A 15,300-nucleotide genomic window follows, 5' to 3' on the forward strand; every position below is an offset into this window, starting at 1 on the left:
CAATTGGTCTGACGTCTCCTCTTCAAAGTGGGGTAGAATGAGATTTTTTTTGAAAACATAACTATTTTGGGATTTTTTTTTTAAAAACAGAGATATTTAGGTAGAAAAAAATCTAAAAATACACCATAACACAACACTACAAAAACAATTATTTTTAAAACATTTTATTATTAAAAATGATCTTAATAGAAAAGAGATAGAAATATAGTTTATGTTGTATATTTTTTTAAAAAAATTATTTGATCATGCACAATATTTTTATTTGAATGATTTTTCAAACATAATTTAATAATCTTTAGATAATTCATGTCAAAATAAGTTTTATTAGAGTCTATAAAAAATATATCTTATGTGTAAACTATAGGGCTTTTAATTTTTCTTTAAGCAGCAAATATAAAAATTTGAAATTTGAAAGTGTAACACAAAAAATAGATGTTTAGATCTTTTTAACTACTTGGTTCAAAGTTCCATATATGTGTGAAAAATCATCTGATTAGAAAATATCAGCTCCTTAAATGAATCTCAATTATTTTGAGAATAGTCTCCGAAATTAGAAGCTGAGATACCTTAGTTTATTCCATATCAGAGAAGACAATGACAGGTTGCTTTTGATCATGGCAGATCACATAGAAGACGATGGAATAGTTCAGATATTATTTAAGAAAAAACTTGTGAACGATAATGGTTTATGCAAAGAGAAAAGGGCGGTGTTAAAAACAGAATCGAATATTTTTGTCCGAGTTTTAGGCCTCTCGACAGTTCCATTCATACTACTTCTCAGTCACTGTAAAAATAAACCAAAACACCACAGTTGAATTTAATACATTTCAAAAAACCAGTATCTGTTCTTCACTGACAAACTCCTTTCAGAACAATTCATATTATTTTCAGTAACCTACCTTCACTTCAACTTGAAAGGGTAAAGGCAAAGATAACAAGAGAAACCAAATTCTAGAAACATCCAGTGAAAGAAGTAAAGGGAAGGTAAAGGTTGCAATCCAAATTTGAAATGAACACTTCGATTCACTTAACTAGACATGGGGTGGTTAGAAATGTACTCAATAGCAAGCGGCAAAGAGTCAATTTTATCAGCTTCCTGGTCTGGGATTTCAAGCTTGAACTCTTCTTCTAGTGCCATTACAATTTCCACGGTGTCTAAGCTGTCCAAACCCAAATCCTTCTGAAAATGCACTTCTGGAGTCACCTGACAAACCATTAAAACCCAAAAATATATACATATTATTTGCACTGCTTATAATTTACAACAAATTTACAACAAAGCTGCAAGACCAAATATGGAATGTTGAAAAAATAAACAACTTAAAAATAATGAAGAATATTTGTATACAACGAAAAGAAAGTGCAAGTGTCTAGATATATAGAATGAACAATGAAAATAACAATCTAAAAGGGGGAAAAGTGCTGTCAATGTAAATTAGTCGCGGCATAAACTAGTTCTTGAAGTGAATATGAAAACATCATAGATTGTGAAATGAACTATAGAATTGTAGAAAAGTCCCTTTGAGCTATTTATTTTCATTTAAAAAGACACTTACGACCATTTTAAAACTGTCTCATATAAATCACCTTAAGATTACAACTCTTACGATTGAACTAACACAAATATGATGAAACCAAACAAACCCTACTTATCTAAGTTGGGAATGTAACATACTACATATTCTGGTTTAACTTTGTTATTAAAAATAGGATGAAACCTTCTACTCTGAACAAATATTATATGTACATACTAATACTAGTGCTGTTTGAACTCAAATAAACATATGGAATATTTAAAAAGTTTTAAAAAGTTCAAATATTACGGTCAACAAGAACAATAAGGGCTTACGATAGGATTTAACAAAAAACAGGTTAGCAAAAGGTTGCACACACAGCATTATCAGAAAAGGGAAAAGGTAGAAAACTTCAAAAGAAAGTCTTGGCACAAACAGCATTATCAGTATCAGCCTCCTCCTTATGCACGGTACAGGAGAGTTTGAAGTCAGAAGCTCGGGCCCAAGTAGAAGGAGAGTGATTAACATAATGAAAGGTCATCCTGATCCCATTCAATAAATTACTTTGAGCTTTGAAAGATCAGTGAACAAAATTGCATATATTTTTTAACCCAGTGAGTCTAGGAAATGGGTTAGGATTTCACAATTTTAGTACCTTTACATGATTATAGTCAAAGAGTTTTTTTTATTTGGAACTTCAAACTTTTATTTTATGAAAACAACACTTTATTAAAGAGGAAAGAGACGGAGTTACTAAGTAGTACAGGGATAAAAACAAGCCAAGTTAAAAGAGGAAGAAGAGAAAAGTATAAGCAAGGGGACCTATGAAGCAATGAACGACTCAGACACTAATTTGAGAAGATCTTAGTAATTAAGCCCGGAACCTTTTATAACAATGAAAGCTTTTCAAATTGTAAGGTTATTTTCCAGTTTCCACATTTTGCCCAGGATTGTGTACTAATATAAACATTCAGAAGAGGGGAATTCGGAAGATATTGTTGAAATTGTCAAAAATTAGGCGTTACTAATATCCCTTTCAACTAGATAGTACATCAAAATGCCACGTAGAAAGGAACCTCACCAGTCACCACTTACAAGTAGGTTTTATAGGGATGAATTAAGCCCAATTCTAAGATCTCATTAAATCTTCAAACAATTCCAGACATGACCAAACAGACACTGCCCAGATAATTTGTGAGCTAAATCTACACAATTTGGGGAAACCCATTTGGATAAATCAACCTAATAACAGGTTGGAAAGGCCCATTTCTCATCTTCTGCACAAATTACAAATTAAGATAACAAACAAACAAACACTCCCAAGATGGGCTAATGATTTGTCAAAATTTGTGAAAACCATTTTAGCTAAATCAACAGAAAAGCAATTTAGGACACACATTTCCACATTAACATTACAAACACAATCCAGACGGTTATTAAGTTAAATTTTCAAATTTTGGGGAAACCCCGTTTGAATAGGCCAGCAGAATAACGATTAGGGTTAGGTTAACTAGTACTAACTTTTCACAAAATTACCCAGATGGTTATTGATGTAAAACTACAAACTTTACGGAAATCCATTAGAACAAATCAACAAAATAACAATTGGTAATGCCAATTTCTCAGTATTTTTCTATCTCACAGTAATCAAGACTCTAGATTGAGCGAAAAGAAAGGGTAAAAATGAAAAGAAGAGACCTTAGAAGGATCGACTTTGGGGAAATCTTTGACGACAGAGAGTACTCGATCGACGACTTCTTCTTTGGTGATATGATCATCGTGTGAAGACATGGAGCGAAAGAAACCATTCCATGGTTGCAATTTAGGAGTAGCTTCGAGTGGCACGCGAACATGGCGGAGTATGGTTGCTCTCAGTGCCATTTTTCTTCTCTTTCGATCTCTCTCTCTTAGCAAACGACTGTGTTAGAGGAACTTGTCACAAGCACGATAGAAAAAAGGGTTAGAGTTGCTTAAAATACTAGTTACACCCCCCAATTTTATTGGTAAATAAATGCCATAGCCTAATGGGCCAGTTTCTTATAAGTTATTTCAAACTCATTTCTTATAATTTAAAACAATAATTTTAATATATAATAGGTTAAATATTTATTATTAAAAATTTTACTATAATAAAAATTAAATATTATTTTAAAAAATTATTATAAATAATTTTTATCAAGGACTATTTAAAATAAATTTTAATTTTAATTATATAAAAAAATCATCATAGAAAATAAATTGGAAAAAAAAATATTTTAAGACAAATTATATAAACTGATTTCTCATTTAAAACTTTTTTAATAAAGAATATTTTTTAATTTTTTAACAAAAATATATAATACTATAAAAATTATTTTTTTAAATGGTATGGCAAATAAACTTAATATAGTTTTTGTTTTTCCTCAGATACATCTCAAAATTATTATATTTCACAAGTCTTTAGGTCCTGAGCAAGAGGTAAATTCTCATTTATACTCATGTTCATTTTTAGTTTACGTTTTTTTTTTTCATATTAGTTATGTTTGAATAATTCAGACTTTATGCAAGTTGTTTTTCTTCTTTTGATTTTCTAGGTTTCTGTGTTGTATTTAGAGTTTGTGATCTGTTCAATTATAATTGTGTGTATTTTTTCTATGCTTCAGTGATGAAGAAAGATTCGGTGTTTGCTTTGAGTGTATAAGATAAGGAAGAGTTACATCTACTGCCAAACAGACGCATAGACAATAAGAATATATATGTAGACTAAAATGCCTCCATCATCACTAGCAGCGGCATTTTTTCAATTTAGATATATAAATTTAATATATTTTGTTTAGTTTTGTGGTGCACTAAAGTGTGTCAACAATGGAAGGGATATAACCAAGCTACATATTCCAATTCCAATTGAAATATGGTGCATCAAGTCCTTTATGACAATGAATTGTTATACATCTTCACCACAAGTTACAAATTATTGATCTCGACTATCCATCAATGTTTTAAGAGAAATGTGGGTGGAAACATGCAACTTATATCTTGTGGTTGGAAAAACAAGTTTGACATTGCGTAATGTATATCATCTTCTACATGGTTTCATCATTTTTTTTGTTGGACCATCTCTCAATTTTTCAGACTTGAGATAGTTGAACTATTGACAAATCTTATTATATCTGATGTTGAGGAACCTATATTAAAATGTGATATCATAAAGTTCGCTCATGGTTGATTTAGTTTTCTCAAAGATAGAGTACATCAAACCATTTCCCAAAACACAAGCATAAAGGGCGTTGATCCCACGAGAGACACTCATGAGGCATATGTCACCATAATGTATTTGGATGCAAATTTTTTGTCCTTAATAACGAAAAAGATAATCTTGGAAAATTTGACATTAAAGTTGATGAAGACATATTTCTAGGATATTCCACTTCTAAAAAAATTTTTAGAGTTTTAAACAAAATAGCTCTAATGATAGAATAATCAGTTCATGTTATCTTTGATGAGTCTAACCCCTTGTCTGTATGGATAATGTTATTTATTGTGCAGGTATCCTTGAGAAAACATATTTAGAAGATGATGGTCAAATAAAAATTAAGATCGGGATCAAGAGAAAGATCAAAGTATAAATGAATAAACTCAAGTTGAATAAACAATCTTAGAAAATTAAGATATATCCAAGGAATTAAGGACTACAAAGGGTCATCTAATTCAGAAGGTCATTAAAGATATTTCTAAAGGAGTTACAACTCGACACTTCCTTAGAAATGCATGTATTCATATGGTCTTTGTTTCCTAAATTGAACAAAATTAAATTGATGAGGCGTTCATCAATGAATATTGGTCTCTTGATATGTAAGAGGAGTTAAATCAATTTGAAATAAATAATATATGGGAACTCGTTACCAAAGCTTTAGTTAATCAAGTTATTGGGACCAGCTAGGCATTTCATAACAAGCTTGATGAAGATGGAAAAGTTTTGAGATAAAAAAGTGTTCCGTTCTTGAACCAGAAATAGAGAGATATGTGGAAGATGCATCGGAGTAGAGCTTCTGATGCGGCGGAGTGGGGGTGTACCTGTAAGATTAATACTTTGATGCTTAAGTCAGTATATGAAAGAGTAGAGAGTATTCAAATTGTGTTTGAAGCTTGTTATCCGAAATGGCGGCATTTCCTACATATAGAAGATAAGGATAACAACCTCGCTATCTTTTAGACCAGGAATGTATAGGATCTTTGACTATGCTCGAGGCATAAATATCCTACAGCAATGTAAAGAATAACCTTATAGTAAGGAGATAATTTATAGGATCATAACCTTGTAGTCGAATGACAAGGATTGGCCCGGAGCGGCCTATCTCATGGTGGTCGGTCTGAGAGGAATATGGTCGGCCCATAATAGCTTTCCTCCAAACCCTCGTGCTTGAATATCAATGTGAGGGTTTGGATAATTTTTACCTCAACTCTCGATCACTATTCTTCGTGCTTCTGTTGTTTGAAACATAAAATGTTTATTCGGATGCGTCATTATTAATATTCTCGGAAACTTAAGCACTTGAGTTTTATGTGCGAGATACGCAGTCGTTGATAGGACAATTTTCCTTCCATGTTGTCAAAACATAAGTATAGGAAGAACTAGAGTCATTCCCCTTTAGACCTTTATTTTCTTCTCTTTCTTGAGAAATTACCTCTTTTCCCTTTGAAACTTTGTCTTCTTTTATTCGATAATGTTAGCGTGATACGGCCAACAATCACGGAAGAATGTGGAAGGGAATCATACGAATCTGACATCTCCATGGGAAGGTTTGTATATTCTTCAATTGTGTCTGTTTTCACCAAAGAGGGTAACTTGGATAAGGATTTTCTTTCATCGATGATACGAGTTTTCTAATACTTTCCTGAGTTTCTACATTTTACGGACCAGTTATTCTTAGTCACTCCCCTTCATCCCCTGGCTCATGGGACCATTTGCAAACCTGAGCCACAACTAAAGTGTAAGTGCAAACCTCTATTTCCTCATTGTTGGCCGGTGAAGCATTTTATTTTGGAAAATGACATATATTTTTACAAAGAGGGAGATTTTTCTAATGAGGACTCTTATTATAAGAAGAGACTGGTAGACTATGTTAACTGCCTGGGTTATCTTGAAGGTGGAGTTCCCTTAATTGAGGCCAATAGGAAATATTTGAGAATTTGATAGATATTTTGTTGCTGATAGGGGCTCTCTCTTGCTAGGATCGTATAATTGCCTTTGGTAAGTTTGAAACTTCCTTTATTCCTTTGTTGTTGTTTTGCCCCCTTTTCGAATGCATATCTAGATACAAAAACATGTTTTAGTGTAGACGTAATGAAGGATGAAGTAGAGGTTCGAGTTCTGAAGTGGGGTATACAACCACTTGACACTGTAGTAGGCCCTTCTCTTTCTTCATAATCACCTCAGAATGTTGCTCTTTTTCCTGGCCCTCCGGGTTTGAGAATATATCCCAGGACTTATCCTACTTCTTCTCGTGAGCTCCATAATTCAATCTTTGATGATGATTAGGCATTTTTGCCAATCTTTTTAGGCATGTTGTGGGAGAGGAGTTGAACATCCTAGAATGGTCCTCTAGGAGAGCTTCAGTTGCTCTAACTTTAGGCATGTTTAGGCGTTAGAAAGCTCTTTGGATTAATCCAATGTCATGTATGGATGTGCCAATTTAAGCATCTTCTGAGTCGTCTTCGCCGTCTTCTTTCTCAGCTTGGTGTAGAAAAAATGGTCGTAGAGGAGATCATTCTCAAAGATCTAGCATTGGAGGTCCTCTTCGACTTCCTCTACCTCTACCGCAATCTAAGTGAATTGATCAATTCATGATCGTAGGCTCTCATTTTCTCCTTGCATAATGCTACTCAAGGTTGTTATAGTAATCAATTGCCTCTTCTCTATGTAAGTGGGAGGTGAGGCGATCATAAAAGTCCGCCCATGATTCGATACGATTGTCCGGGAGGCTATTGAACCATAATCTAGTCGGTCCGACTAATGTTAATTCTAGTAGCTTGCACTTGGAAGCATTGTCATCACTATAGTAATCGAGTTGGTCATTGGCGAGTTGGATGTGCTCGTCGAGGTCTCCCTTTCCATTGTATTCTCCCAATTTATGAGGTTTTTTCTTTAACTTAGGTATCTTTATTTCTAAGTTCCATACACAAAAGGGATGGTTGGGTTGCACCCTAGTTGGCGGGTGTTCGCCATGATCCGAGGATGAAGTGTGATTGCCTTGGTCTTCGCTCGAGCTTTGGGGAGAAAAACTATATTTCTGCCTTTCGAACAGTATTTTGACTTTTGAGCTTTACTTCCACTTATTGCGGAAGACTTCGGTTGGATGGAACGGTCTCTCTTGGACATGGCCTCCTGAACTTATTTTTCCTGAGGTTGAGTATGGTAGAGGCTTTCTTCTAAGTGAAGGAACATTCCCTCCATCTCCTTAGAGTCTTGTTGTTGAATGATGTTGTAGATACCATTTAGAAACTCATTATCTCCTTGAGCGCCTAGGTTCGCTTTGAGGATATCGAAACTGTGTGATATCTATGGTATCTCAATAGGAAGAGGAGTTGGAACTCCCAACGGTGGAGTTAGGACAATCCTCATTCTTTGAGGAGGAAGGATCAGATATGGCCGCGGAGGAATGTCAATGCCAAAATTCATTTCTCCAATTGGGGCATTGGCGTTTGGTTGATTGATAGTTATCGGTGTTATGTTGGCAATAACTAGAGCATCTTCGCTCGCGATGGCGGAAAGAGTAACTCTGGGTCCAACCATTTTCATAGATTGAAGAAGTCAAAGATACATAGAACTGCATATATGGAATATCGATAAACTACAATCGGTGCAGAGTCAAATTGATCGATCGCAACTGAGTTTTACGCTCGATTTTCTGGATTTTCGTTTAGGTGTCAAAGATAATTCCACACCTAAAAATTGAACGCATAGGTGTAAAGTCTTAACAACGCAGGAATTGAAAATCATTTCACACGGACAACGTTACTATTTCGTTATAGAACCAGAAATAGAGAGATATGGAAGCTACGGCGGAGTAGAGCTTCTAATGCGGCGGAGCGGGGTTATACCTATAAGGTTGACAGTCTGAAGCTCAAGTCAATATGTGAAAGAGTAGAGAGTATTCAGATTGTGTTTAAAACTTGTTACCTGAAATGACGTCATTCCTTAAATATAAGAGAGAAGGATAACGACCTTGCTATTTTTCAGCCATGGAATATGGAGGACTGTTGGATGTGCTCGAGGTATAAATCTCATGTTACAAGTTATAGGATATTTCTACGGTAAGGAGAGGATTTCCATGGGCATAACCGCGTAGTCAGCTGACAAGTATTGGCCCAATGTGGCCTATTGAAAGGTGATCAGTCTGAGAGGAATAGTGCCCGACCCAAATCTAAAAGCAAAACTTGTTGTGAAAGGATACAATCAATATTATGGCATAGATTTCTATGAGACCTATGCATATGTAGCTCGACTAGAGGCCATAACGATGCTTCTAGATTTTTCTTGCATCATGGATTTTAAACTCTTTCAAATGGATGTAAATAGTGCATTCTTGAACGGTTACATCCAAGTGGAATTGTTTGTTAATAAACCTTCGGTTTTTGTAAACTCTTCCCTTCGTGATCATGTATTCAAGCTGAAAAAATGCTTTGTACGGCCTGAAACAAGCTCCTAGAGCTTTCTATGACCGTCTGAGCAAGTTTGTACTTGAAAATAACTTCCAAAGAGAAAAAATTGACACAAGTTTTTTATCAAAAGATATGAGCATGACATATTGTTAGTTCAAATTGGTATAAATTATATAATTTTCGGTGCTACTAACGAATCTTTGTGTAAGGAATTTTCTAAGATGGTGCATAATGAATTTGAGATGTCAATGATGAGAGATCTTTGATATCTCACTGACCTTCAAATTCATCAATCTAGAGAAATAACTTTTATCAATAAAGAAAAGTACTATAAAGAATTACTCAAAGGGTTTGGGATGGCCTAAGCTAAAGTTATCTTCACTCTGATGGGTACTTTCTGCAATTTGGACAAGGATGAAGGAGGAAAGCTAATTGAAGACAACAAGTACGAAGGTACGATCAAATCTATCATTTATCTCATTTATACTTTCTTGATATCATGTTAGATGTGTTTCTCTATGCACGTTTTCAAGGATCCTCGAAAAAATCATATCTCTCTGTGATTTAATGCATTATGAGATATCTCATTGGCACACTGTCATACCCCAAAATTTGCCTTCCCCTTTTCATTTTATCTGGATTATTGTTGCATTAATTTGTATACTCATGTTCATCCATTCATAATTTCATTTTCTAAATAAACATCACGAATTCAAGGGTTTTGCTAATTTTAATACAAAGACGTGTATCAAGTCAACTGGCTTGGCAACCTCCATGAGCTAGGGTTTCTTCTATGGCATGGTTGAGAAACAAAACCTATGAGATTAGGATTGCATTGGTTTGAGGTGTTCATATTTTAGGTCAAGCCCTTGTGGAATCCTGATTGGGACCTATTATGCTTGTGGATCATTAAGGGAGTTTACCCTTTTTATTGACCATTGTATGTTGATTGTCCTATATGGTTTGTCTGTCTGGTTCTGTTTCAAGGCATTGCAACTTAAGGCTTATTCAAGATTCAAGATTTATGATCGAATTCAATCAAGATGCAAGTTCATTCAAATTCCAATATTAAAGACATGGTCATTTTTCAAGAGTATTTCAAATTCCAGGAAAAGATAGAGGGCTCATTTTCATGTATTCATTCAAAGCCCATTTTTCATTTCAAAAGACATATAAGTTACATTACACTATTTAAAAGTCATAGTTCATTTCAAAATATCATTTTTATTACAAACCATCAAATCATTCATTATAACATCCCAAAATCCAAATTATAAATTTTGTACAAAAATGCACACTTTTGACTTATAGTTGACTTTGGTCAACTGTTGACTTTTTAGGTCAACTAGTTGACTAAATTCAACATCCTAAATCCTAATTCTATTCTTCCCTTCATTAGAAAACCTTTCAAGTTTTCTCCATGTGCCTTAGGTGTCCTCATGCCATGACTTAAAACCATGCCTAGCCTTGTCTCTTCTCATCCACATGTGCATACATGCCCTGCAAAAACACACGCTACCATTAGCATTCATACACATAACAAGTCGTCCATTAACCAAAATAACTTCATTACATTTCATGACTTGACTCACATACACTAACAATTCAACACATGTTCATGGTATTCTAACAACTCAACTTAATGGCATAGCCATTTTAAGTTTTTTATTCATGCATTAATGTCCTAACAAGTTACCAACAACTTGCTAAAACCAACCCAGTTCTGCTATCAACCTAACTTTAACTTATTTCATTTAATGCTTGCATTTCTATTTCAGAATAACTTGTTTGTTTTAGCAACAATGATTTAACACTCTAACAACCCTAATTATACTACCAACTAATATCAGGTTACAGGATAATGGTCTTAACATTGAATGGCCATTTAACTTGACAATGAACCATTAACTCCAATTCAAATCCAAGACATGAAACAACCACCATATTCATGCATTTTAATGTAATGTGGAGTGTGCATCGCACTATTATGGGTTTGTCTGTCCATTCCAAAACAATGTTGTAAACATCATCGAGGTAGACTTTCCATCTTAATTGATTTTTGTAAATGAAGGTTTAGATAGTATTCACATTTGTGCGGCATATAACAAAGTTGATTTTGTGCGTGGAATTTCCATACTTTATTTTGGTGCTAATATCACATATACTAAGAGCTCGTTTTTTTTTTTTGCTAATCAAAATAGAACAACGAACACAAGGGGTACTCAAACCTAGGCATGGCAACATAACACATACCCGTGGGTACCCACTCGAACCCGCCTCGAAGTTGATGGGGGAAAACCCACTTTGACTGGGTTTGGGTTTTTCCCGATTAAAAAATATGGGGACGAGTCTGGTAATGGGGACACAAGTATCCACCCCCCGAACCCTATGTACAATATTACTTAGTTTTGATAATTTGGAATATTAAATATGTGACCAATGTTTTGATATTTTGATTTGTATTAATTATTTAAAATATTTGAAATATTTGAAATGTATGTATGAACTTTTTTCAGGTTTTTTTATTTTATTATTTGTAATGTAATTTGATTTTGGAAAAAATAAATATTTTTATTTTAAAAAATGATTTTACTAAATGGATGGTGGCGGGACGGGGATACCCGAACCCGTTTGGGATGAGTTTGGATTTTAATTCTCCATATTTGTTTGGGTTTGGGGCGGGGAACAGGGATTGCTTAGGGATTTGGGTCAAGAGCATGAGGCAAAATGGAGAGTTGGAAGTTCTCATCCACTAGTACAGACACAAAAACAAAAGAATCATTATTATGGATATTAGATTTCACATCGATTTTCAATAAGTTTTTTACTTAAGTTGAGAGGGCGAGGTAATATATGGTGTCATAGAAAATGGCTACTTTTTTGGGGGGCCACTCGCAACCAAAGTAAAACACTGGTTTGGTCTTGACCTTATAGAGTTGCTAGACTGTAATACCCTTCATATTATTGTTGTTTTCTCCAAGGTGATACCAAGGATCATCACTAGATAAGTATGAGATAGTTAACATATCTACCCCCAAAATAAATGGTAGGACACACTTGGTTTAATTATGCTCTATGTAGTTAAGAAATATCCTGAAATAAATGGTAGAACACAGTTGGTTTGATTATACTCTATGTAGTTAAGAAATGTGCAAGCATATATATGCTTCTAATTTGTTTAATATGCAAGTTAGTTTATATGAATGCCTTTAAAAGAGAATTATTACGTTGTGTCACATTGTAATACCGATGTGAGAATCTCAAATCGTGACTCTAAGTCTCACTATTGAGTTTATTTCGAACTCTAAAGGGTGAATTTTCTTAATAGATAATCCATGAAATATTTTATTTAGATTGAGCAACCCCAAACTTAGCTTATTGCTTATCCTCAAGCAACTTTAAGAACAAAGAACTCATGGCACCCCCCAATGAAAGAAAAAATGTTCACGTACCATAATACCTCTAAGATCTTTCATGACTCTCACTTGTTGCTACCTTCGGTTTTTGTTGGATTACCGAGGTCGATTGATTGGCCACACCTTCACTTGAAAGCATTGCTTCACCTGTCAGCTTAATTCACACTCTCACCAAATCTCTCGGGTATTAATGTGTTTTACACTCAAAATTCACAATACACAATGTCATACCATATGCTTGGATAAATTCTCTTTCGATGTCAAGGTGCACAATACACACACTATTTGATGTCTTTATGGTTGTAACGAGGCCATGGTTAAGGTGGGATAACTTTGGAAAAATAGATTAAGGTTCAGAGTCAATATGATCGTTATCTTCACTATGTTCATTCTAATGGATTAGTGCTGGAATTCTTTCTTGCACTCGTCCTTTAGGATCAACTATTATCGAGGATTCAACTTTTGGATTTGTCTTTATTTTTTATATCCGTTGACTTCTCTTTCTTTCGAGTTCCCTGATGATTATTTTTCTTATTTTTTTCAATTTGATTTTTCAAATTTTCATCTTTTTTTTTTCAATCATCAGGTGCCCTCGTTTGTACTAACGTTGCACAGCTACTCCAAAATTAAAGGTTGATATCCTAACAACAACCCCAAACTTAGAATCAACATAGATCTGATAACTCTCATAAATACTATAAACAGGGTGGGGAAGTGTTTGGGCTATGGGTTAATATGATGTGGTTTTTAAAACAAGCAAATGGATAAAGGCTCAAATGGGGTTAACAATGGATAATAATAAAAAGGATGGCCATAAAGGCTCAGAGGTAATAACAAAAAACGTGCCTCAGTGTGTGTAATCATACAACCGAATGATGTACATTGTGGTTGGATTTTTTGCTCTCACCATGTTGGGTGGAGCTGATAACCATGATACCTCTTGCTCGATGTGGTTTCTCAATTAGTTGCGGCAAACCTGCTTAACCTTCAGTCCAACTCAATTAAACCAATCAGATCATTTAGAAGTATATAAAAAATATTTTGGTGAGTTAGCATGCACAGAGGACACATATGCCTTCAATTTGGGTACTTTTCACACAACCACTGAAGCTATAATTATCATATACTATATGGAAGTAAGCAACCAGAAAATAAACTAATTGAAAGCAAACAAAACTCAGAAATTAATATAAAATTGAAACTATAAAATAAAAACTACGAATACCCTCATTGGGTTGCCTCCCAAGTAGTGCTTGTTTATTATCATCATTAGCTTGATGCCTCGTTCCCCCTATTATGAGGAGTGCTTCAGCTTCCACACTTTAGTGCTTGTCTTTTCTGAAACAAAGAAATCGTCTTTTTTAGAGATAGGGACTACTTTGTGCCACAAGTCATTTCCAACTTCCATAGCCTTACCTCGATGTCGCTTTCTCTTATTTCTCTTGGCTTTTGTAATGGAAATATAAGTTTTTCCACTCGGGGTTGTTAATGGAGGTGATATCAATTGAGATGGCCTTCTTGAGACTTTTTTTGATGTTGGCATGTTACTTTGGCCTTTCACATTTGTCCTGATCATGCCTACTTGATAATGATTTTGTTTTTCTACCTTTTGCTTCCTGTTTTCAAGCACATTTAAGGTTATTTCATCATCATAAACTCTTAATGTCAGTGTACTATGTTCTATGTCTAAATTTCACCGACTTGTCCGTAAGAATGGTCGGCCCAGAATGACAAGTGTCTCTTCATCCTCATATATGTCCATGATCACAAAATCAATAGGAAAACTAAATTCCTCTATTGTCACCAGTACACCTTTCGCTATCCCATATGCATTCTTTGTGGATGATCTGCAAATTTCAAATTTGTCCCTGTATCACTAACCTTTCCAATACCAAGCCTTTGATAGATTGACAATGGAATTAGACTTGCACTAGCTCCCGAATCAATAGGTACCTTCTTGAAAGTTCTGTCTTTTGTAGTGCATGGGATTGTGACAGATCCAGGATCCTTCTACTTGATTGGTATTCTCCTACCTGGTGATATTGCACTACACTTTTCATTAAAGGTTATCGACCCATCTCCTATCGGTCTCTTTTTAGAGATTACCTCTTTCATGAGTTTTTGGTTGGTACATGGGCATTTGCTCGAGTGCTACAAAGAAAGGCATATTAATCTTTAACTTTTTAAACATTGTGATGAATTTCTCAAAGTCTTTCTCTTTTGGATCCTTCTTTGTCACTCTCTGAGGGTAAGGTAACTTAATCATTGGTTTAGCCTCCTTTTTATTTTTCTCTTTAGTTGTCTTTACAAGTGATATAACTTCTTCTGGTTCTTTCTTATTTTCCCTCACTTCCAGATCTACCTCTATGACATGGTCGTCATTTGTTGCCTTCTCTTCTTCATCTTTAGCAACTTTCTGACTTCTTGTTGTAACGACACTAACATTCTTATGATTTCTCAGATTTTGTACTGTTACACTCAAAATGATACTTTAAGCTTGATTTAAGAGTTGTTATGCTATTTGTCCCACTTGAACTTCTAGATTCTTAAATGCAGTTGTAGTGTTCCTTTTGCTGTTCCTTGTCTCTTCTAGGAATTAGGCATTTTGAGCAACCATCGTTTGAATAACTATTTCCCAATTTGCTTTATATGGTGCTTATTGCTGATGTTGTTGTAGGAATTGATTCTGAAAGTTCTGTTGAGGTTGAAATTGTTATTGATTATGATAT

General features: G+C 34.5%; 1 protein-coding gene across 1 annotated transcript; it reads right to left on the minus strand.

Annotated features, from left to right (window-relative positions):
• Nucleotides 1–793: 793 nt before the first annotated feature.
• LOC127126921 (acyl carrier protein 1, mitochondrial) lies at nucleotides 794–3,486 on the minus strand. Its single transcript, XM_051055956.1, has 2 exons — nucleotides 3,213–3,486; nucleotides 794–1,204 (listed from the first exon to the last, which is right to left on the minus strand). The coding sequence occupies exons 1-2, from the start codon at nucleotides 3,393–3,395 to the stop codon at nucleotides 1,028–1,030; spliced, it is 360 nt and encodes a 119-aa protein (XP_050911913.1). The 5' UTR covers nucleotides 3,396–3,486; the 3' UTR covers nucleotides 794–1,027.
• Nucleotides 3,487–15,300: the final 11,814 nt, after the last annotated feature.

Source organism: Lathyrus oleraceus, chromosome 3 (assembly GCF_024323335.1).
Source record: "Lathyrus oleraceus cultivar Zhongwan6 chromosome 3, CAAS_Psat_ZW6_1.0, whole genome shotgun sequence".
Taxonomy (NCBI): domain Eukaryota; kingdom Viridiplantae; phylum Streptophyta; class Magnoliopsida; order Fabales; family Fabaceae; genus Lathyrus; species Lathyrus oleraceus.

What these genes read in the sequence shown, in the direction of transcription:
- LOC127126921 (XM_051055956.1), bottom strand. Translation starts at nt 3,395, where the DNA reads ATGGCACTGAGAGCAACCATACTCCGCCATGTTCGCGTGCCACTCGAA. An exon ending in CCAAAGTCGATCCTTCTAAG is followed by an intron (nt 1,205 to 3,212) that starts GTCTCTTCTTTT and finishes ATGGTTTGTCAG; the next exon opens with GTGACTCCAGAAGTGCATTT.